Source organism: Hypanus sabinus, chromosome 18 (assembly GCF_030144855.1).
Source record: "Hypanus sabinus isolate sHypSab1 chromosome 18, sHypSab1.hap1, whole genome shotgun sequence".
Lineage (NCBI taxonomy): Eukaryota > Metazoa > Chordata > Chondrichthyes > Myliobatiformes > Dasyatidae > Hypanus > Hypanus sabinus.
The window spans coordinates 22,898,641-22,920,634 of record NC_082723.1 but is presented as its reverse complement, the minus strand read 5'-3'; the positions used below and the strand labels follow the sequence as shown (position 1 = coordinate 22,920,634).

General features: G+C 42.6%; 2 protein-coding genes across 6 annotated transcripts in view; one reads left to right on the top strand and one right to left on the bottom strand.

Annotated features, from left to right (window-relative positions):
• ralgps1 (Ral GEF with PH domain and SH3 binding motif 1) overlaps positions 1-21,994 on the top strand; it is a 733,240-nt gene that overhangs the window by 379,073 nt on the left and 332,173 nt on the right. The window lies entirely within an intron of this gene.
• Positions 1-21,994, bottom strand: part of angptl2b (angiopoietin-like 2b) — a 117,229-nt gene that overhangs the window by 17,635 nt on the left and 77,600 nt on the right. For both annotated transcript variants that reach the window (XM_059993863.1, XM_059993862.1), the window contains exon 2: positions 5,788-6,595. In XM_059993863.1, coding sequence (XP_059849846.1) covers positions 5,788-6,571 — 784 coding nt within the window. In that variant the 5' untranslated portion in view covers positions 6,572-6,595. The remainder of the gene's footprint in view (positions 1-5,787; positions 6,596-21,994) is intronic.

Sequence of the window (21,994 nt, the reverse complement as noted above, 5' to 3'; positions counted from 1 at the left end):
CAGACGTCATAACAGTGGTGTGCGGAAGTGCATCTCTGAACACACAACATCTTTTACCTTGAACACCAGAAAATCTGCAGATGCTGGAAATCCAAGCACAACACACACAAAATGCTGGAGGAACTCAGCAGGCCAGGTAGCATCTAAAGAAAGGAGAAAATAGTCGATGTTTTGGGCTCGATGAAGGGTCTCAGCCTGAAGTGTTGACTATTTACTCTTTTCCATAAATGCTGGCTGGCCTGCTGAGTTCCTTTGGCATTTTGTGTGTGTTCCTTGTTTTACCTTGAAGTGGATGGGCTACAGCAGCAGAAGACCATACCAGGTTCTACTCCTGCAGCTAATTAAGTGGCCATTGCGTGTACGTAGGTATCTATAGTTTACATTGAAATATGTATTTGCAAATCCAAGACCAATGTTAAAAGGTATTTAAACCTTTTGACATTAGGGCTTCAGTCCTTCCCAGTACAGTTCTGCATAAATTAGCCTGCCTATCTACTGAATGTCTGACACCCTCCCCCATGAGAAGCACCAGTCTCCAGCTATTACGACTCCATGCGTCAGGATTATTCTTGGCCTGTTTCCAAATTGTACCTTCTCCCAGTCCCGAAACAAAGCCAAGAACACTTCCATGTGCAGTGCTCTGAGTATTACAAAGGAAAACCAGGGCAGTTGAGTTGGATATTAAAGTTCAGTCCACAGAGGTACCTCATATTCCCAGTGCTAACACAACAAGAGAACAAGCTGTCTGCTGTGTCAAGAACTATCCTCACAATTGCTCTTCTTGAGCAGGTGTGAAAATACTTGATCTGGCTTTGTGGGAGAATACATTAAATCTTTGCTCCTGCATTGAGAAACAGGTTTCACTGCTGGTTCAGAACATAAAAATACAATGAGACAGATTATATATCCCATCAATCCCACTCTCCTGTTTAAAAGTGATCATGGGTAATGCTGCATCTCCATTCCTCTTCCTTGTCCAATCCCTTGATTCCATTTGTGCTCAAAACTCTACCAATCCCAGTTATTAATACCATTCCCACTCCAGGAGCTACATGGTTTCATAAGATTCAAAATTGTTTAAGGTCTTCCCCATACTCACGTGTAAAGGAGAACAAATTGATTGTTACTCCGGATCTCACAAAATAACTGATCACATTTACAAGGGGTGCTCACACAAGAAAGCAGAATCCATCATCAAGGACCTGCATCATCCAGACCATATTCTCTTCTCACTACTGTACTACCATCGGGCAAGATCCCACACCGCCAGGTTCAGGAACAGGTATTACCCTTCTGAACCAGTATGGATAACTCCACTCACCTCAACACTGAAAAGATTCCACAACCTACAAGCTCACTTTCAAGTATTTTACAACTCATGTTCTCAGTATTATTTATTTGTTTGTTTATTTATTTGCACAAGTTCTCTTCCTCTGCATGTTGGTTGTTTTTGTTTATGTATAGTCTTTTTCAATAAAATCTATTTCTTTATTTACCTGTAAACACCTGCAAGAAAATAGATCTCAGGGTAGAATATAGTGACATACATACTTTCATAATAAATCTACTTTGACTTTTGACTTTGAGAGAAGCATGAGGTGATTTATTAAGGTCTTAATTGGTAGTTTATATTTTGTGCTGAGTCGGCCTTCACATGGCCAAATGATAAAAAATGGCTGCAAGGGGGCAGACCTCCAGTGGCCTGTGTTCACCTCTAGGTCTCTCACATGGCCATTCTGAGCTTGGGAATTGTGGCTCGGGAGGTGACGTGGTTCTTCTCACCGCTGACAGTGAGCGTCAGCACCTGTTGGTGTGTTGTGTGTTCCATTTGCTGAGAGGAGCTACTCCTTTGTGTGACATCAACGGTAATGAGCCAAATCTCTACAGGTGTGCAATAAGGAGCATTCTGACTGGTTGCATCACTGTCTGTATGGAGGGGCCACCGCACCGTATCGGACAAAGCTGCAGAAAGCTGTAAACTCAGCTAGCTCCATCATAGGCACTAGCCTCCAAACCACCGAGGAAATCTTCAAAAGGTAATGAATGCTTCAAGAAGGCCCTCTCCTCATTGTTGTCATTGGGGAAGAGGTACAGGAGCCTGAAGACACACTCAATGTTTTAGGAACAGCCTCTTCACCTCCACAGTTAGATTTCTGAATGGACAATAAACCAATGAAGACAACCTCATTACTTTTGCTTTCTTTTTGCATGACTTATATTTTATATATGTAACCAGGTGACTGCTGAATATAATTTTTTATTGTTGAAGTGTGCTTATGTATTCACCTTGGTAATGCTAAAATAGCTGCCTGGGCCTTTAAGAGAAAATGGTGAAGTCATTTTGCATGGGTGGAGTAGAATGAAGAGTTGCCATGTTCCAGAAAGGACGATATTTGAATGCTTTACCCAGGTTTGGTGAGGAAAGATTTTGGCGAGTAGAATTGATCAACGCTGGAATAGCGGGCTTGTGAAGTTCCTTAATCAGCCTACTAGTGTGAGCGAGGAGAATTCATTTCAAGGTCCAGCCTATATGTGTTTGGAAGTTAAGCACATGTGTGCCAAATAATTGCCACTACCATATTGGTTTTGTGTATTTTGTTTCAGTTATTTTCATACTGCATACGTAACAAGGGTGTGATCCAAAGTTAAACTGAGATTGTAATAGCGGGAAATGTTTTTTTTAAATTCATTTTGTTGCTTTTATATTGATACCCCTTTCTGCAATAAAACATCTAAAATGGGTAGAGTTTAAGACCCGAGGAAGTATTTGTTGTCCTGCGGGTGTATTTTTCCTGAGGCTGCATATCAACTATGAGGGAATGGCGGAGCAGACTCTATGGGCCAAATGGACTAATTCTGCTCCTAAGTATTATGGTCTTATGGTCTTTATACCAGGATGTTGAAGCTTTGTGGTTGAAAGTCGAAAGTCAGTGCAAGTGAACTCTTGGAGAAGGGAGGAAGTTAGTTATTTCAGTCAAAATGCTGCAGGAAACCAGTCACTATTGTCCGCATCTCAGTGGGAGAGTAGTTTTCACAGGAATCTGGCATTATTAAAAGTTTCCTTTTTGTTTTGGATTTCATGGGGTTTGGTTTTGATGGAGAGCAAGAGTGACCGTGTCTGTGTGGATTAAAGAATCTGACACAACTTGTATTTGGTATAAATCAGACAAATGGCTTTGTTTAAATGTAAACAGTTTCTAAGACGGGAGTGATTTCAGTGTACCAAGTGCTGAATGTGTTCTGGCATCACTCAGCACTCAAGCATGTCCTTAGACACCACATCCTTCATGCGAAATAGAACAACCACTGGAATCTTTCTACCGATTCCCAGTGGACACATAGCGGACGAGAGGTTATGACTTAAATATTAAAAACAACTCCATTATTTGAAATGAAAGGGTAGTGTCATGGTTGGCTTATCACTTGGATTCAATTCCTACTACTGGCTGTAAGGAGGTTGTATGTCCTCTCCTCTGCCATCTGGTTTCTGAATGGACATTGAACCCATCAACACTACTTCTCTACTATTATTTCCATTTTTGCACTATTTGTTTCACTATACTTACTGTAATTCACAGATTTTTCATTGTACTGCTGCTGTAAAGACAACAAGTTTCACGATATATGCCAGTGATATTAAACATGATTCTGATTCTGACTATGTGATGTTTTCAAATGCAAGAAATCCAGTTCAATAACCCAGCATTAAGGGCACTCATTACTACTAACAAGGTGTTTCCTTGGGAAAAAAACAGCATGTTGGGGCAAGGGTTACCATTTTCCTATTAGTAATTGCCAGCAATTCAATAGTTGCATAAAACATTGCTTCCTCTACCCTAGGGAGTCACATCTCCCCAAATGCATTATAAGCAAGAAAGTCTACTTCTTTTTAATTACTTGTACATTATTCCTTATCATTTAGAATGTTTGCTTGAACACAATGTGATGCATTCGGAGATATTAACAATCAAGAATGAGCCATTCAGCCTTTTGAACTGTTTTGCTAATCCGTAAGATCAGGAGCTCCCAACTTCTTTTAATGCCATGGACTCCTACCATTAACCGAGCAGTCTGTGACCCCAAGTTCTGAACCCCTGGGTAGGATGATAGCTGATTCTGAAGCCTCCCCGCCCAAGTGTTTGTGCTATCTATGTGCTTGACAGCACAGCTCTCTGGAATTCCAAATGTTTTCAACTCTCTTGAGAAAAGAAATTCTTTCACTCAGTCCTAAAGGTTCAGCTCCTCACCCTGGACATGTGATAAATAAAGCTAATCTTTAAATGAGACTAAACTCCAAGACTTGTCCAGCTTTAATAAATGTTGCAACATGTCATTAAATGAATCTGTTCTGCACTGTGTGATTAAATATTGGTGCCTTCCCCCAGATCTCTGACGGATTCACTTCAGCCAAATACTGGAGGACATAACTTCAAAGAGTGCTGGTTAGGGGTGTCATGGCATCAAGGCAAATGGTCCCAAGTTTAAATCTGGCTGGCTCCTTGCACACTTTCCATCTGTGCAGGGGTGGAGCATGGAGCCTCATATGCTACGGAGGGTGAGGTGGGAAATTTAAAGGAAATAAACGGGCAAGTTTTTTTTACACCGAGTTGTGGGTCTCCTGGAGTACACAGCCAGGCCGAAGGCGAAAGCAAATAGGACAGTAGCATTTGGGAGAATCAGACTGAAGATCACTGACATATGTCGTGAAATTTGTTGTTCTACAGCAGCGGTAGAATGTAATTTATGACGCTTTTTCATACACTGGCCATGGACTTCTGAGGCCGAGAGAGTTGAACTGCCCCAGTGCAATGGTTTTTCCACTTTAAAAACCCTCCTGCACAGGTTTCCTGTCATGGTCGGACATGATGGACAACTACCACCACCACCGTGCAACACATAAAAGATACTATAAATTATAATAAGAACCATAGAATGTAGAAAAGTACCGCACAGGAACAAGCTCTTCGGCTCAGGGCTTGGTGTATCTGCACCTGCGCCGACCCCCGCCCCTCGTATTCCTTCTCTGCCGCCTGTCCCACACCCCTCCCGTGGCGCTCCACCCTCTCCATTCACAGTATCCTTCGCTCCCGCCAGATGTACAAACTCGCTCTCTGCTCCACATTGACAAATACAGTTCTGTGCAAAATTCTTAGCTAGCACCCTAGCTATATATACTGTATGTGCCTAAGACTTTTACATGTGATTAATAAATCTAAGATAATCCAATCTAATTTATTATAATGCAGGCTAACTGTTGGGCACCAGCTGTCATCCCGGCTTCACACAGCAGGAACTTGACTGAGTAGCAAAGATGAAGGGTATACGGACGTTGGTGGTCACATAAACATGCCACCCAGAATACAAACAACAAACTTAGCTGTATGTTTACCTGTACGTGTGATGAATCTGAATAAGACCATAAGACATAAGAGGAAATTAGGCCATTCAGCCCATCATCTGCTCCACCATTCCATCATGGCAGATTTACTATCCCTCTCAACCCCATTCTCCTGCCTTCCCCTCGTAACCTTTGACACACTGACTGATCAAGAAGCTGTCAACCTCCACTTTAAATATACTCAGTGATATTGCCTCTATAGCCGTCTGCGGAAGCATCCTCTCCACGTCCACTCTGTCCAGGCCTCACAATGTTTGACAGGTTTCAATGAGATTCCCCGCCCCGCCCCACCACCTCATTCTTCTAAACTGCAGTGAGTACAGTCCCAGAGACATCAAACAGCCTTCTGATACATCTGTGCTCGACCAGGCACGTTGCCGTCCACTCACCAGATGGCTCATTTGTGGTGGGCATGTGGGAAGGAAGGGGTGGCATGGTGGGCAGCAGGTTCAGTGCCAGTTGTCGCCTGTCCTGGGGGTTCTGATCCCGCTGGATTTCGTTGGTTGTGATGAGATTGGGTTTGCGTTTCTGGGGCGGAGGCTGCACCGGCCTGGCGGCGGGCAGCAGCTGGCACCTGGCCTCCAGCTGTGCGATGAGGTGTGTCTGGTTATTCGCCAGCGAGGCCAGGTGTTGGTACTTATGCTCCAGGTCCCTGTAGCGGTTAGAAAGCAACATCATTTCCGCCGTCTGGTTGAGAATCTTGTTTTCGAGCTGAGACACCTCGAGGGCGTTATCCCGCTTGCGAATGATCTCGTGGAGCAGCTGCATGTACAGCTGGGTGACTCTAGAGTTCATGTTTCTACTCTCCTTCCGCAGGAGCTTCACCTCATTAACCACCCCTCCGTCCACCTCCACCAGCTGCTGCAGGTTCTCGATCTGCCTTTTCTGCTTCAGGAGTTCATTGTTGATCACCTCCAGCTCTTGCTTATTGACCCGACTCTCCACCATGGGCTCGGGCTTCGAGTTCACACATATGGCCCCCGTGACCTTCTGCTGCGGCACGATGAAGGTGTACGAGCACTTGTTCTCCATGGAGACAGTGGCACGCTTGTGTCTGCTCGTGTGGAAGAGCCGCTCATAGCTATCCTTGCTGGATTCAAGCTCCTCCACTTTGTCAATGCCAAATGCAAGCTCAACCAGGATCAGTAAGATGACAAGCACCAACTTCTTCATGGTGGTTCTGCAGACGAGTATCTCCTGTAAGGAAGACAGACCAATAATGACTATTAGCTCTGGCACTGGGGGAAAGAATGCATTCAAATATAAAAGGAAAACTTTGAGAGATTAATCAGAATCAGGTTTATTATCATACAGTATTGTGCACCCTAGTTTTGTTGTATGGTTTCAGTTGGTACGGCCTCCACAGAGCCCTGATCTCAACATTATCGAGACTGTCTGGGATTACCTGGAGAGAGAGAAGCAAGCGAGACAGCCGAAGTCTGCAGAAGAATTGTGGCAACTGATGTTTGGAACAATCTACCAGCCAATTTTTTTATAAACCTGCATGACAGTGACCTAAGAGAATTGATGCAGTTTTAAAGACAACGGTTGGTCACACCAAATATTGAATTGATTTAGATTTTTAGCTGTTTACTCCTCCTCATTGTAATTTTTTTCATCTTCAGAAACTTCTAACTTCAATACTTTTGAAAACATCTTCACTTTACAGAATTTTTTTTTACATGTGCCTAAGACTTTTGCACAGTACTGCATGTGATAAACTTTGTTGTTTTTGTGGCCACAGTACTGTGCATATAATCATGAAACACTACAGCTCACAAGCAGGCCCTTCGGCCTATCTCATCCATGCCAAACTGTTATTCTGCCTAGTTCCACTGACCTGCACCCAGACCATAGGCTCCGATCCCCTCCCATCCATGAACCTTTCCAAATTTCTCTTAAATGTTGAAATTGAACCCTCATCCACCACTTCTGCTAGTAGCTTGTTCAACACTCGAACCACCCTAAGAGTGAAGAAGTTTTCCCTCATGTTCCCCTTAAACAGTTCACCTTTCAACCTTAATCCAGGACCTCTAGTTGTAGTCTCACCCAACCTCAGCAGAAAAGGCCTGCTTACATTTACCTTGTCTATATAAAAATTAATTTTTGTTTGCCTCTATGCATATTGTGCAATACATTAAAAAATAAATAAGTTACTCTAAGCAGTATAAAAAGAAAGCAAAGTAGTGAGGTAGTGAACGTCAGAATCAGGTTTAATATCACCAGCATATGTTGTGAAATTTGTTATCTTTGCAGCAGCAGTACAATGATATTATAGGAAAAAGTGAATTACAGTAAGTATATATACTAATATACAGGTGTCCCCCGCTTTACAAATATTCGCTTTATGCCACTTTGCTTTTACAAGCAACCTACATTAGTAACCTGTTTTCACATTACGAAGAAGATTTTCGCTTTTACAAAAATTTTTCCCATATAAGTTAATGGTTCTTCGCTTTATGCCATTTCGGCTTAAGAAAGGTTTCATAGGAACGCTCCACCTTTGTAAAGTGGGGGGGGGGGAGACACACCTGTATGTGTATATTAAATAGTTCATTTAAAATAAGTAGTACAAAAAGCAGAAAATAAATAAAAAAGAAAGTGAGGTAATGCAAAATGATCTAGTGCTTTCCCAGTGTATATGACAAATAAACTCTTTTTGGGCTTCCAGCTGAGTATAGGTATCAATTCTAGCCATAGTTTTGATGACAAACTCTGCAATCTGCATCAGGGATGATGCCTGGGCAAGTTTAGTTTGATGGTATTTATACCCCCATCGTCTGTCTCTCCTGATTGGTCAGTCCTTATCCAATCAGGTTTCTGCTGTCCAATTGAATTCTATTTCTAACTTAGAGCGAGATTTTCATCCTTGTTAAAGTTCTTTTCCAGAGAAATCAGTGGTAGCAGAACATAGCATTCACAATGGCCGTAGGATTGACTTTGGCGGCGCAAGACTACTGTGCCGAGCCAATGGCTTTTGGGACTGCCTGGTGAACGAAGTCATTGAAATAAATCTTGAGGAAAAGAGTGATTCCTGCCTCCCAGCCCCCTTCCCAGTCTCTTGTCCATACTGTGCCAACCGCCACTGCTGGGCTATAAACGTACAACAGAGACCCATATCAGAATCAAGTTTATCATCACTCACATATATCATGAAACTTGTTTTCTTTTTGCGGCAGCAGTAGAGTGCAATACATAAAATTATTACAATACTGTACAAAAGTCTAAGGCACCTCAGCTATATGTATGTGCTAAGACTTTTGCACGGTAATGTATTGTATGCATTGCACTGTGCTGTTGCAAAACAACACATTTCATGATACATAACAAACCTGATTCAGATTCTATTAAGAGATATCTTTATTTGGTAAAAATTCTTAACACAATTATAATCTCATTGTCTGCCAACCCAACAAATATCTCCCCATCTCATTTTTAATTCCACATAGCAAACTGTCTGCTAAAGTCAGCCAGACACAGCTGTGAACACCTCATTTTTATACACAAACGTTTTCTGTTTATGTTGGAGTTAGTTATTGGTTTGTGCTTGATCACTGCTTCCAGTGCTTTTACTTTATACTCAGAGAAAAAATGCGAAGTTTATTTCTCCTGGTGTGGCCCAAAGAGCTAGGGAGGGATCTGTGTCAAGCCAGGAACGTGGTGTGTCAGTGTCTGTACTCATTCTGCCTGAGGGTAAAATGTCATTAACATCCGATTACCTACAGTCATCTGTACACGCACTTGGTCCCAGTCATCCTCAGTCAGGCACAGAGACTTTTGATGGTAGCTGGGAATCGGAAACTGTTTAACAAGACTTAATTACAGATTTGTGTAAACCGTGATATGCCTGCCACTCGGCCTTATTTATGATTGTTTCAAAGCACCCAGAACAGAACAGGGCAGTCTCGCAGCAAATGGGTGTGAAAGGCTCCCTGGAAGCTGTCAGCTGTCACTTAATGCCTGTATTGCTGCTTCAGAGAAACTTACCTCCATCAATATTATCAAAATTAACAATATTAACAAAACATGGGAAGAGTGCAGTTTTTAAATGTTTGATTTTTATTGAGATATAGCATGGAATAGACCCTTCCTGCCCTTTGAGCTACTCTACCCAGCAATCCCCTGATTTAATACCACCCTAATCATGGGACAATTTAAAATGACCTATGAACCTAATTAATGGTACGTCTTTGGAATGTGGGCTGGAACCAGAGCACCCAGGGAAATCGGCACGGTCACGAGGAGAACGTATAAACTCCTTACAGGCAGCAGCAGGAATCGAACCCGGGTCGCTTGTACTGTAAAGAGTTGTGCTACCATGCTGCCTTGAGAGGGGCAGTTGACATACCAAGCTTTGATGCTTTCAATGGCTCATCTTTAGAATTTGGTGAGGGCCATCAGGGACTTGCTGAATTCCTTAGACACCTGGGGAAATCAGTATCAGATGTATCACTGACTTGACCTCTGTTGTTTTACAGTAGCAGTACAGTGGAGGTGGTTCTGGTGTGATTTACCCATGGCACCTAAGTGGATGGACCAGTAAAAGCTATTGATCAGATATCAGATTCAGATTTTAATTTATTTATTACATGCACATCAAAACATACGGAGAGGTACAGTCAACATAACCAAGGGATGTGTTGGGGGCAGCCCGCAAGTGTCTCCACACATTCCACACAACGCAGCGCACCCCCAAAGCTTGGCAGAACAACACAAAACACAACAAGCAGCAAAAGAACAACAGTCAAAACAAGTTTCTTTCCTCCCTCCCTCCCTCCAATCCACACACTCAGAAAGACCTTTCCTCAGAATATTGACATGATTATGGTCTTATGAAGATTCAAAACATAAGTCAATTTATGTCATGAAGTGCATTACGTCAGGGAAATGGAATGGGAAAGTTAGCTTGTGATTTAAGTTATTCCAAGGTGAGCATAAATTTATTATCAATATACGTGCATGTCACCATATACTAGAGGTTCATTTTATTGTGAGCTTTCACGTAGAACAAAGAAATACAATAGAATCAATAAAAAAACTACGCACAAGCAAAGACTGACAAACGACCAATGTGCAAAAGAAGACAAAGTGTGCCAATACAAAAAAACAAATAATGATGATAATAAATAAATAATTAATATTCACCACATGAGTTACAGACTCCTTGAAAGTGACTCTATAGGTTGTGGGGTGTTCAGTGTTGAGGTGCGTGAAGTTATCCGCGCTAGTTCAGGACCCTGATGGTAAAATGATAATAACTGTTCTTGGAACTGATGGCGTTGGACCTAAGGCTCCTGTACCTCCTGCCCGGTGGTAGGGGGGAGAAGAGAGCCTGGGCTGGAAGGTGGGCATCCTCGATGATAGATGCTGCTTTCTTGCGGTAGTGCTCCTTGTAGACATTTGGAATGGTGGGGAGGGCTTTTCCTGTGATGGACTGGGCTGTCTTAATCACTTTATGTAGGCTTTTCCATTCTTGACCATTGGTGTTTCCATTCTAGGCCGTGACGCAACCAAACAAGGAACACCAAGTATAAATGAACAATATGAAATTATATTTAGACAAAAAACTGCCACAAAATCTCTCAACTTTAGTCTCAGTGATGTTTATATCTAAGAAACCGAAGCTGTCTTCACCTCAGCATCGTTGGTATAAACAGGAGATTATGCACTGCCTCACTTCTTAATAAAAGCTCGTGATGGTAATATATTCCTAAATTACAGCTATTCAGTTTGTTTTAAAAATGAGGCTTGCTAAATGTCAATTTTATTCGCAGGCTATTGATAAATTGCATTTGTATCAGTTCTGCTCACCTCATTATAGGAAGGATGTGAAAGCTTTAGAGAAGATGCTGAGGAGATTTGCCAGGATGCTGCCTGGATTATCAGCTGTGTCTTGTGAGGATAGGTTGAGTGAGCTGGGGCTTTTTTTTTGTGTAGTATTGGGCCATTCAGCCCATCGAGTTTTCTCTGCCAATCAATCGTAGCTGATGTTTCTCTCAACCCTATGCCCATGCTTTCTCCCTGTAAACCCTAACCTCCTTATCAATCAAAAACTATCAATCTCTGCTTTAAATACACCCAGTGATTTGATCTCCACATCTTTCTGTGGCAGCAAATTCCACAGATTCCTCACCCACCAGCTGAAGGAATTCCTCCTCATCTCAGTTCTTAAAGGAAGTTCCTTTATTCTGTGGCTGTGCACTCCAGTCCTAGACTCTCCTACTACAGAAAACATCCTCTCCACATCCACTCTATCTAGGCCTTTCAGTATTTGACAGGTTTCATTGAGATTCCCTTTATCCTTCTAAACTCCATCGAGTTTGGCCCAGAGTCATGAAATGATCCTCTTACAATTAGCCTTTCATTCCTGGGATCAATCTTGTGAACTTCACCTGGATCCTCTCCAACACCAGTGTAGCTTTCCTTTGGTACAGGGCTCAGAATTGTTCACAGTACTCCAAACATGATCTGATCAGAGCTTTATAAGCAGTACATCCTTGTTGTGATGTTCTAGTCGTCTAGAAACAAATGCTACCTTTGCATTTGCTTTCCGTACTACCAACTCATTCCCAGGCTCTCGTCCAAACTGCATTTCATTGCAAAACTTTTACTTTTAATGATTGATAAGGCAGCATTTTGGTTTAAAAAAATATGGTTTAAGCAACAGTTTAAAAAGTACATTCCAAGCAGCCAAAACAGTGGAGAAGATTTAACCTCTAAAGATAGTTGAAGTTTCCTGTAAGGTTTCCTTCTGATAGGAAATAGATGTTTAACCTTTCCTCTTTGAACCTTGAGCATCTGGTGACCCTCAAACAGATGGCCAAGCCTACAACAGCAGGACCCTTCACCTTATCAATATCCCGTTCACTTGATCCCTCTAAGATGAGCGGGTGCGCGGCTGCACAGTGACTGAAATGTCCCCACACACGTAGCCTTTGTGGCTGCACAACTGGAACTTTCTTTTATAAAATGTTTGGTTAAAGTGCCACACAGTTTTCGGGCCATGTAAAAATTGCCTGCTCAGACCAATGGCTGGTCTGTGCAGCTGATTTAAGAAATATCTAGAGGGAATGTTGATCCTGTTCTATTGTCTAAATGACTTGATCATTCCATCTCCAGAGCTATCTTGTTAACCTCTGCTTTCTGTCATCACCCTCGGTTATCTATGCCATTAGCCAGGAACTTAAACATGTAACACCAAGATAGAGATGGCTATATGCAGTTTGAGCCACATCTGTCTCTGTTGTATTAAAAAAAATATATAAAAATGTACTGATATTCGGCAGAATGTGTGTTGGTTTGCCTTCAGATGTTTTGCAATAACATCAAAGTACAAGTACATTTATTATCGAAGTTATGTATACCATATACAACCTTGAGATTCATGAGTTGTTCCCTGATCCTGGCAATTTGCTTGCAAGTGTTTCGTACCATGTGAGGACACTTCATCCTTGCTGTTGATTGTGGAGTGGCCTCCAAATGCTTGGCCTTCATATACAGTCGGCCCTCCTTATCCGCAGGGGGTTGGTTCTGGGAACCCCCACAAATACCAAAAAACGCGGATGCTCAAGTCCCTTATTTAGCTAACCAGTGAGGTGGTCTGTAGGACCCAGCGCAGCTCTGAACCCGCGGTGTTTCTGTTCACGAAAGTAATCACGATCACGATTGAAAATAAAGTGATCGGAAAGAGGTGAAACGTCATTGGTCATCGGAAAAGCATTAGGCTACAGTCGGTCAATGATCGGAACAATTTTAATGGAGCATGTGAAAGGTCCTGACCTGATGAAAGCTACAATTCTTACTCAGCAACACAGTAGTTTAATTATTGAAATACATATGTTTTTTAAGTGTTTTATATGCATAGAAAGGTAAAATATATACTATATACAAAGACAAACATTTGACTAACTGACACTAAATAATACCAGATGTACCTGTCATGACTTGAAATCCAACTTAAAGACGGACTCAGGAACAGAACTTGTTCATAACCCGAGGACTGCCTGTACTTTTAAATCATCTCTAGATTACTTATAGTACCTAATACAATGTAAATGCTATGTAAATAGTTGTTATACTGTATTGTTTAGGGAATAATGACAAGAAAAAATAGTCTGTACATGCTCAAGCAACGAGTGCTGGAGAGAGAACTTCCGGGTTTTCCTGATCCGCAGTTGGTTGAATCCGTGCATGCGGAACCCGCGGATAAGGAGGGCCGACTGCACAGTACTTTTCAATCAGCTGATTGGACGTCATTTCAGAAACTCAGTTGTGACGTGTGGAAAGAACTCTCATCGCTGATTGGCTGTGTGGTGAACTTCGAGCGTTATGGTCTGGAAATTAGCCGACATCGGCTCTCCAGTAGGATCAAGGCCTGCGTGTCTGTTTACAGAACTGTTCCTGGCAAACCACGCTCCTCTTAGTCCTCTTGCAAGCTGCGTGTTCGCTTGCGCAGTGACTTACACTGACGTCCGGTCGAATTTGTGCCCCTCTCAATCTTCATGGGTAGAGGCCAGGGAGAGTTGGTCATGCCTCTTGACAGCAAGTTGATGTTCGTGGATCCTAGTGGGTAGATTTCTCCCAGTCTGGCTGAAGTTATATTCATCTTTGTGCAGGCACCCAGAAACAAAGAAACACAGTAGACTCCCAGAAACACCCCACAACAAAGGCCAACGTGCATTCAATATGCAAACGAGGACATGTCAGGCAAATAATAATTAAAATGTAAAACAAATAACTGGTGGAACATGAGCTGCAGACTCCCTGAAAGGGTTCACAGGCTGTGGAGTTGGTCAGTGAAGCCAGTCCAGGAGCTCGATGGCTGCAGGGCAAAGCCACGCCCAAACCTGATGGGTGTGAGTCCCAAGACTCCTGCCCCTCCTGCCCAGTGGTAGTAGCGGGGGGGGGGGGGGGCATCTGAGGAATGCTGTCTTCACGTACAGCACATCAGAGGATCGTTTCATATTACGTGCGTCACTCTTTTAAACATCCTTTTGTATCCTTGATCTACATTGAATGTTTGTTTTAAACTGTTCATGACCTTTTAAGACTTCAGTTGTGCACAGCGGCTTGTTTAGCTGCTACCATTTTGTTGTTGCTGCTGTTGCTTGTTGAGCTGAACATCGTGGCCACACTGTGTTGGAGCTAGAATGGCTGGCGACAGTTACAGGCTGCTCCGTGTTGCAAACAACACATTTCACTGTACAGTATCATGCAAAAGTTTTAGGTGTCTTAGTTATACATAGAAGACCGTAAGACCATAAGATATAGGAGCAGCATTTGGCCCATCGAGTCTGCTCCATTGTTTGTTATTATTTATTAGTATCATTGACATACATTGTGGAATAGGCCCTTCCTGCCATTCGAGTCACGCTGCCCAGCGTTACCCAATTTAATCTGAGCCTGATCACAGGACAATTTACAATGACCGATTAATCTATTGACCTGTTCATCTTTTGGAATGTGGGAGGAAACCAGAGCAATTGGAGGAAACCCACATGGTCATGGGGAGAATGCAGAAGCTCCTTACAGGCAACAGAGGCAATTGAACACGAGTCGCTGGTACTGTAAAGCATTCTGCTAATCACTACACTAGTGTGCCACATAGTGGCTACATCTTGGCTTTCATTATGGCAGATTCATTTTTCCCTCTCAGTCCCAATCTCCTGCGTTCTCTCCATATCCGTCCTTCCCTGATTAATGAAGAATCTATCGATCTCTGCCTTAAGTATACCCAATGACTAGGGTTACACAACCAAAGAATGAATTCCACAGATTCACCACCCTCTGGCTAAAGAAATTCCTCCACACCTCTGTTTTAAAAGAACACCACCCTATTCTGAGGCTGCGCCCTCTGGTCCTAGACTCCCCCAACATGGGAAACATCCTCTCCACATCCACTCTATCTGTGTCCTCTGGTCCTAGACTCCCCCACCACAGGAAACATCCTCTCCACATCCACTCTATCTGTGTCCTCTGGTCCTAAACTCCCCCACCACAGGAAACATCCTCTCCACATCCACTCTATCTGTGTCCTCTGGTCCTAGACTCCCCCAGTATAGGAAACATCCTCTCCACATCCACTCTATCTGTGTCCTCTAGTCCTAGACTCCCCTACCACAGGAAACATCCTCTCCACATCCACTCTATCTGTGTCCTCTGGTCCTAGACTCCCCCACTATAGGAAACATCCTCTCCACATCCACTCTATCAAGGCCTTTCAACATTTGATAGGTTTCATTGAGGTCACCCCTCATTATTCTGAATTTCAGTGAATAGAGGCCCAGAGCCATCAGTAGATCTACTAGGACTTGGTGTTTCAATCCCAATGATAAAGTCGGCACTCTCCATGTTGGCAGTAGGCTTGGAGTGGTGACGAGGAGGGTAGCTACGTCATCGGGGTCATCAGGTGGGCACCCTCCTTCTTTGGAGTTTCGTTGTTAAGCCCACGATGTCTGCAGAGGGCTCAACGGTGCTACCTGGCGTCCCAGATACACCCCCACCCCCTCAGTTCCGTTCCCTCCTGTCTTCATCTTGCAGCCCAGTTTTTGTCTTTCCTTTTACTCCAAATCCAATTGCTGCTTTCTTCTGCTGCATTTGACCAGGACTTGATTGCTCATTGGAGGGAGACACCCCTCACCCCCACCTTCTTCAATAGAACTCTCCTCAGATGACAAACCTTTCCATCCCGGAATCATTTTCATAAACCTCCTTTGAACCTGCTCCAATATTAGCACATCCTTTCTTAGATAAGGGGCCCAAAACCGCTCACTGAAGGCTCACCAGTGCTTTATAAAGCCTCAACATTACATCCTTGCTTTTATATTCTAGTCCTCTTGAAATAAGTGCTGACATCCCATTTGCCTTCCTCACCACTGACTCAATATGCAAATTAACCTTGTGGCCATCCTGCGCGGGGATTCCCAATTCCCTTTGCACCTCAGATTTTTGAATTTTCTCTCCATCTAGAAAATAAGACTTCTGCACAGTACTGTATGTTTTGATGTACTTGTGATAAATAAATCTAATTTATTATGATGCAAGGCAGCTTTTTTATGCCAGCAAACACTCTGGCTTCACAAAGCAGGGGCTTTTACACTAGTTTGTTTATTTAAGCTTGGGATAACTTTACAATTATATTTCGGAGATTATTTGCATGGTGTAAAGGTCTGTTTACCCAGCATGAGCTGTTTTCGGCAGGCGCTTATAACCACCGTACTTCCACAAAGCCATAAATTTCATGGCAGGTGTCAACAATTTTGATGCTGACCTGAAGAAATTCAATTGTGAAATAGCACCTCAGCAAAAAACATGCAGTCTTAAAACTTATATTAACCACAAGAGAGTCTGCAGATGCTGGAAATCCAAAGCAACACACACGAAATGCTGGAGGAACTCAGCAGGTCAGGCAGCATCCATGGAAATAAAATAAACAGTCGACGTTTCGAGCCGAGACCCTACTTCAGGTCTGAAAAGGAAAACTTATATTGACTTTTTGTTTCCATTGTTGCCCTAAAAAATTATGGGAGAAAAGCTAAATATACTCCAGAAAATTGTTTCTGAAGTTCAAGACATTGAAGTGTTCCAAGACTGTTAGGGGTAGCAGCAGATGGGTGGGTGGGGAAGAGGGATTTGTATACTGGTGTGACATATGTACCATTTTTATGGTACATTTGTGCAAGTTTGTCCTCTCCCCTCTTCCTTCTCTCCACTATTCCCATTTGCATTTTGGCATATTCTTCTGCAAGACATGTGTCGCTGTGATTGTCTCAGAGGTGTGTCTATTGTAAAGCATAACACAAGCCAGCGCACTTCTTCATGTTTAGCACTGCTCTGTTTATATATTTTTTTTAAAAAAGGAGAAATCTTAATTGATCCCAGACCCTGGCAAGGCTTGAAGCTGGCTTACCGAGAATTCTATTGCCTGACCAAGCTTGTGGGATTACAGGAGCAACATTCCAGCTGACAGCACCTACTCCTTGATCTCAAGGCCACGTGAATTTCAGGGAGGAAGAGCAGAGATGTGTGGGGCTCTTAGTGGAGTAACTGCAGGAATAGTATGGAATGGCCTCTCTTCTACCCATCTGAGATAATTATCCGGAGCACTGAATGCATAGGGCACTTAGCATTGTCAATGATCCCTCTCTTCAGCCCGACAGTCTCTTTGACCCCTTATCAACAGGCAGGAGGTACCATAGTATTGGGACAAAACCTGTTAGGATGGGATCTGGCTTCTTCCCCCAGGCTGTAATACTACTGACCTCCCTACCACCAACCACATCTCATCACCATGTTTAGCACGACACTATTACAGCTCGGGGCGTTCTGGGGTTCAGAGTTCAATTCTGGCACTGTTCTATATGGAGACTCTGTCCGTCTCTATACAGAAATCCCTGTAGAATGCATGGGGGTTTCTCCGATTCTTCCAGTTTCCTCCTACAGTCCAAAGACATACTGGGTAGGCTATTTGGTCCCATGATTAGGTTACGGTTAATTGGGCTCGTTAGGGGTTGCTGGGCTGGGGTGGTTGAAGTCTGGAAAGGCCTACTCTGAACTGTATTGCCAAACAAAAATAAATTATGTTACATATGAAGCGGCATTAGGGTTTTAATCAAACCACCCCATCTGGCACCAGCAGTCATACTATGGTCAAAGCCATTTCTTTCCAATTTAGTTTGAGCTGCAACTGAAATACAAATATTGTTAGTAATTTCCTTCCCTCTCTTCTGAGCTAAAGGGGATGTTTTATTTATTTATCGAAATACAGCTTGGAACAAGCCCTTCTGACCCTTCAAGCTGCACCGCCCAGCAATCCCCAATTTAATCCTAACCTAATTACGGTACAATTTACAGTGACAAATTAACCCACCAACTGGTACGTCTTTGGTCTGTGGGAGGAAACCCACATGGTCACAGGAAGAACATACAAACTCCTTACAGGCAGTAGTGGGAATTGAACCCAGGTCGCTGGTACTGGAAAGCGTTGTGCTAACCACTACGCTACCATGCCGCCCAAAAGACATTTCTTTGAAGATTCCATATTTTCACAATAGATAATTTCCGGGGAATGCCCCCATTAATCACAGAGCTCTATGTGGTGTATGAACTTGTCTGAAGCACTTAAAGTACTTAGTAGATGCAGTGTTCCAAGCATTTGGGAGAAGAATCTATGTCTGTGATATGATTAGATTTTGCAAACAATTTCTGGTAATACTTCATACATGTCTGTGGAATTTGCACACTTTTTGGAAAAAGTGGACTCTGTTCCCTTTTAAATGGGATTATTTGTATGTAATGTTTTTGATTTTTACAGCGGAAGTGGATATGTCTGTAGGATCACTTTGGTCACCAAAATAGAAGTCAACAAATCCAAACCCAAACACAGAATACGATGTGGACTCAGCCCCTGCCTCAATTCCTTAATTACATTAGCCAGTCCCACAATTGAGGGTGACTTTCCTTCAACTCCTGTTCATACATATCAACTAGTGATTCATTTTTCTTGCAGGCATTCACAGTAGAACAAAGAGATATAATATGATAAATGAGAAACTACACACACAAAGACTGAAAAAAAATATTGTGTAAAAGACAATTTGTGTAAACACAGCAAAAAAAAACCAATAAATAAATACTGAGAACGTGAGTTGAAAGTGAGTCCATTGGTCGTGGAGACAGTTCAGTGTTGAGGTAAGTGAAGTTATCCACACTGGTTCAGGGGTCTGATGGCTGTAGGGTAATAACTGTTCCCCAGCTTGCTGGTGTGAGACCTGAGGCCCCTGCACCTCTTTTCTGATGACAGCAATGAGAAGAGAGCATGCCCTCGATGGTGGGGTTCCTTGGTGATATCCTTTAAGTCCATGGCTTCTGGGGTGGCTGACTTAACCAGAAAGGTATAGCTTCTCACTCCAGTGTAATACTGAAGCACTGCTGCATGCTAAGGGCAGCATCTTCAGAATGAACTCTTAAACTGAGAACCACAACAATGACAGCTTCTCAGTGAGGTAACCACTGGCTTATCTAAGGGTTCCTTTCCTGTGAGCTGTCAGGAAGCTGATTTTTTTCCCCCATAAGTCAGAAATTATCAACTACAACGAGGGTTGATTAACAAGTTGATTTATTTAAGGCCTTTCTCTGTGTAGTTACCACAAAATGGAATCAGAATGTCCCACTTCCAATGGCAAGTTTTGATGGCCTTAAAGTATCAATGGGTGTTACATAAGGTATTTTTCCAAGTGTCAATAGTTTAACATAGAATCTTAGAAATCTATAGCACATTACAAGCCCTTCGGCTCACAATGCCGTGTAACCTACTCTTGAAACTAATTAGAGTTACTGGACTGCAAAGCCCTCCGTTTTTTTTTACCATGTCAGTTTACAAATCAAATCTCTTAAGTGGCCTCTTGTTGTGTGCCGGCAACTCTGCTCTTAACAGAGAATGGAGTTCATTTGGAAGGTTACATGAAAGGATTTTTATTTTGGAGACTGGTTATCTTTTGAACGAATTAGCTGCCACTCTTATTCCACAAACACTTGAAGATGTTTGCATTTCTGTTACTAACTTTCTTGAGAAATTTATGGGGGAATTGATGTAAAATCGTATGTTGAATAGTCAGGTTTTCTGGGACCCAGGGAGCCCTTGTATTTGGCTGAAAGCCATCTGGGGAAGTGAAAAGCATGAGGCGCAGGACGCGAGAGTTCTCATTCCTCATTGAAATTCAGGTTGGGAAGGCAGACTGGACTGCTGACTTAACGTTGCTTCTCTCTGAAATCCCTGTGTTATTTGGCCCTGGCACAAAACTGTAAGGCATATGCGCATGATTAGGCATTCAGCCCATCCAGCCTGCTTCACCTTTGAACTGCATTCTCTCTCGAGCACAAACGTTCCTTCAAATGGACAGTGCTTAAACAGCAGTTTCGCTGTAAGACACACAAAACAGGCTTAAAGATGAAGTGGAGAAAAATAATACCAGTATAGTCAGACACACTGCTCTACGGTCAATACATTGTCAGAGTATCATGTGCCCCATCCCTGCATTTTGGGTCAAGACCCTGCATCCAGTTTGTTTTGTTCCCTCCAGACTCCAGTATCTGAAAGCAGGTTTGATTGCAACATTTAAAGTAAGTTTGGATAAGTATATGGATGGGAATGGTATGATCCAGGTGGAGATCGATGGAATTAGGCAGAATATCAGTTGGTATGACTAGATAGGCAGTGGACTGCTTCTGTGCTAAGACTCCATCTTCAGTCTCTTGTTTCTCCTTGATAGTAATAGTTTTTTTAAGTATTGTGGGCCAAAATGTAATTACTGTCCAGGACAGTCCAGATGACTACCTTGCTCTTCTCCAGATTTGGATCTTCTGTGTCCCTCTGAGGACAGGCAGATTTCCTCTCATCTGACGGGGAGCATTCACTGGGCTATCAGCCTCGATCTTTGTACACGTCTCTTATGTGACATAACGTCTCTTATGTTTATGTGACATAAACTTTTCGATCTGGAGGTGTTGCCAACAGAACCATCTACACTTAGTGGCCACTTTATTAGATACACCTGCTCATTAATGCAAATATCTAATCAGCCAGTCATGTGGCAGCAACTCAATACATAAAAGCATGCAGACATGGTCAAGAGGTTCAGTTGTTCAGACCAAACATTAAATTGGAGAAAAAATGTGATCTAAGTGACTTTGACTGTGGAATGATTGTTCAGACGGGGTGCTTTCAGTATTTCAGAAACTGCTGATCTCTTAGGATTTTCACAAACAACTATCTCTAGAGTTTACAGATAACTGTGCAAAAAAAACCAAAAAAAACTCAATGAGTGGTAGTTTTGTAGGTGAAAATGCCTTGGTAATGAGAATGGCTGGACTGGTTCAAGCTGACAGTAACTCAAATAACCACATATTTTAATAGTGATCAGGAGAAGAGCATCTTTGAACGTATAACATGTTGAACCTTGAAGAGGGTGGGCTACAGCAGTAGAAACCACAAACATACACTCAGTCGCTACTTTATTAGGTACAGGAGGTACATAATAAAGTGGCCACTGAGTATATATTTATAGTCTATAGTACCAGGCTTTGCGGCCATCTTTTCTACTTATTTAATAGTTGAAAGAGTAGTTTTCAGTATAAATCATTGTTGTATTAATATAATGCCTTTCACAGGCTTATAATGTCCCAAACCACTTTGCAAACAATAAGTAACTCTTTGAACTGCGGCCACTATTATAACACAAGCCAAGTTAAATATGGACCACAGACAGCAGTGAAGTAAGTGATTTAATGGTTCGTTTTAATGAGGTTGGCTGATAATAGGGCAGCAGTTTATCTCTATTTCCTTACTTCAGTTTCAAACTGTATTCATGCTTGGAAAATTGAGTATTTCTGGTCATTTTCCGAAAAGCTACGTATATTGCATTTTGCCTGTTTTGAGATGCTGAGGTTGTGAGGCATCATCATCGTGCTCCCCAGAGTACAGTTAACTTGAAATGCCTTTACTTCCTCGGGATGCTAATGCAATTTGGCATGTTTCTGTCTGCTCTAACCAAGGTACCATAGAAAGTATTCTGTCTGGATGCATAATGGCTGGGTATG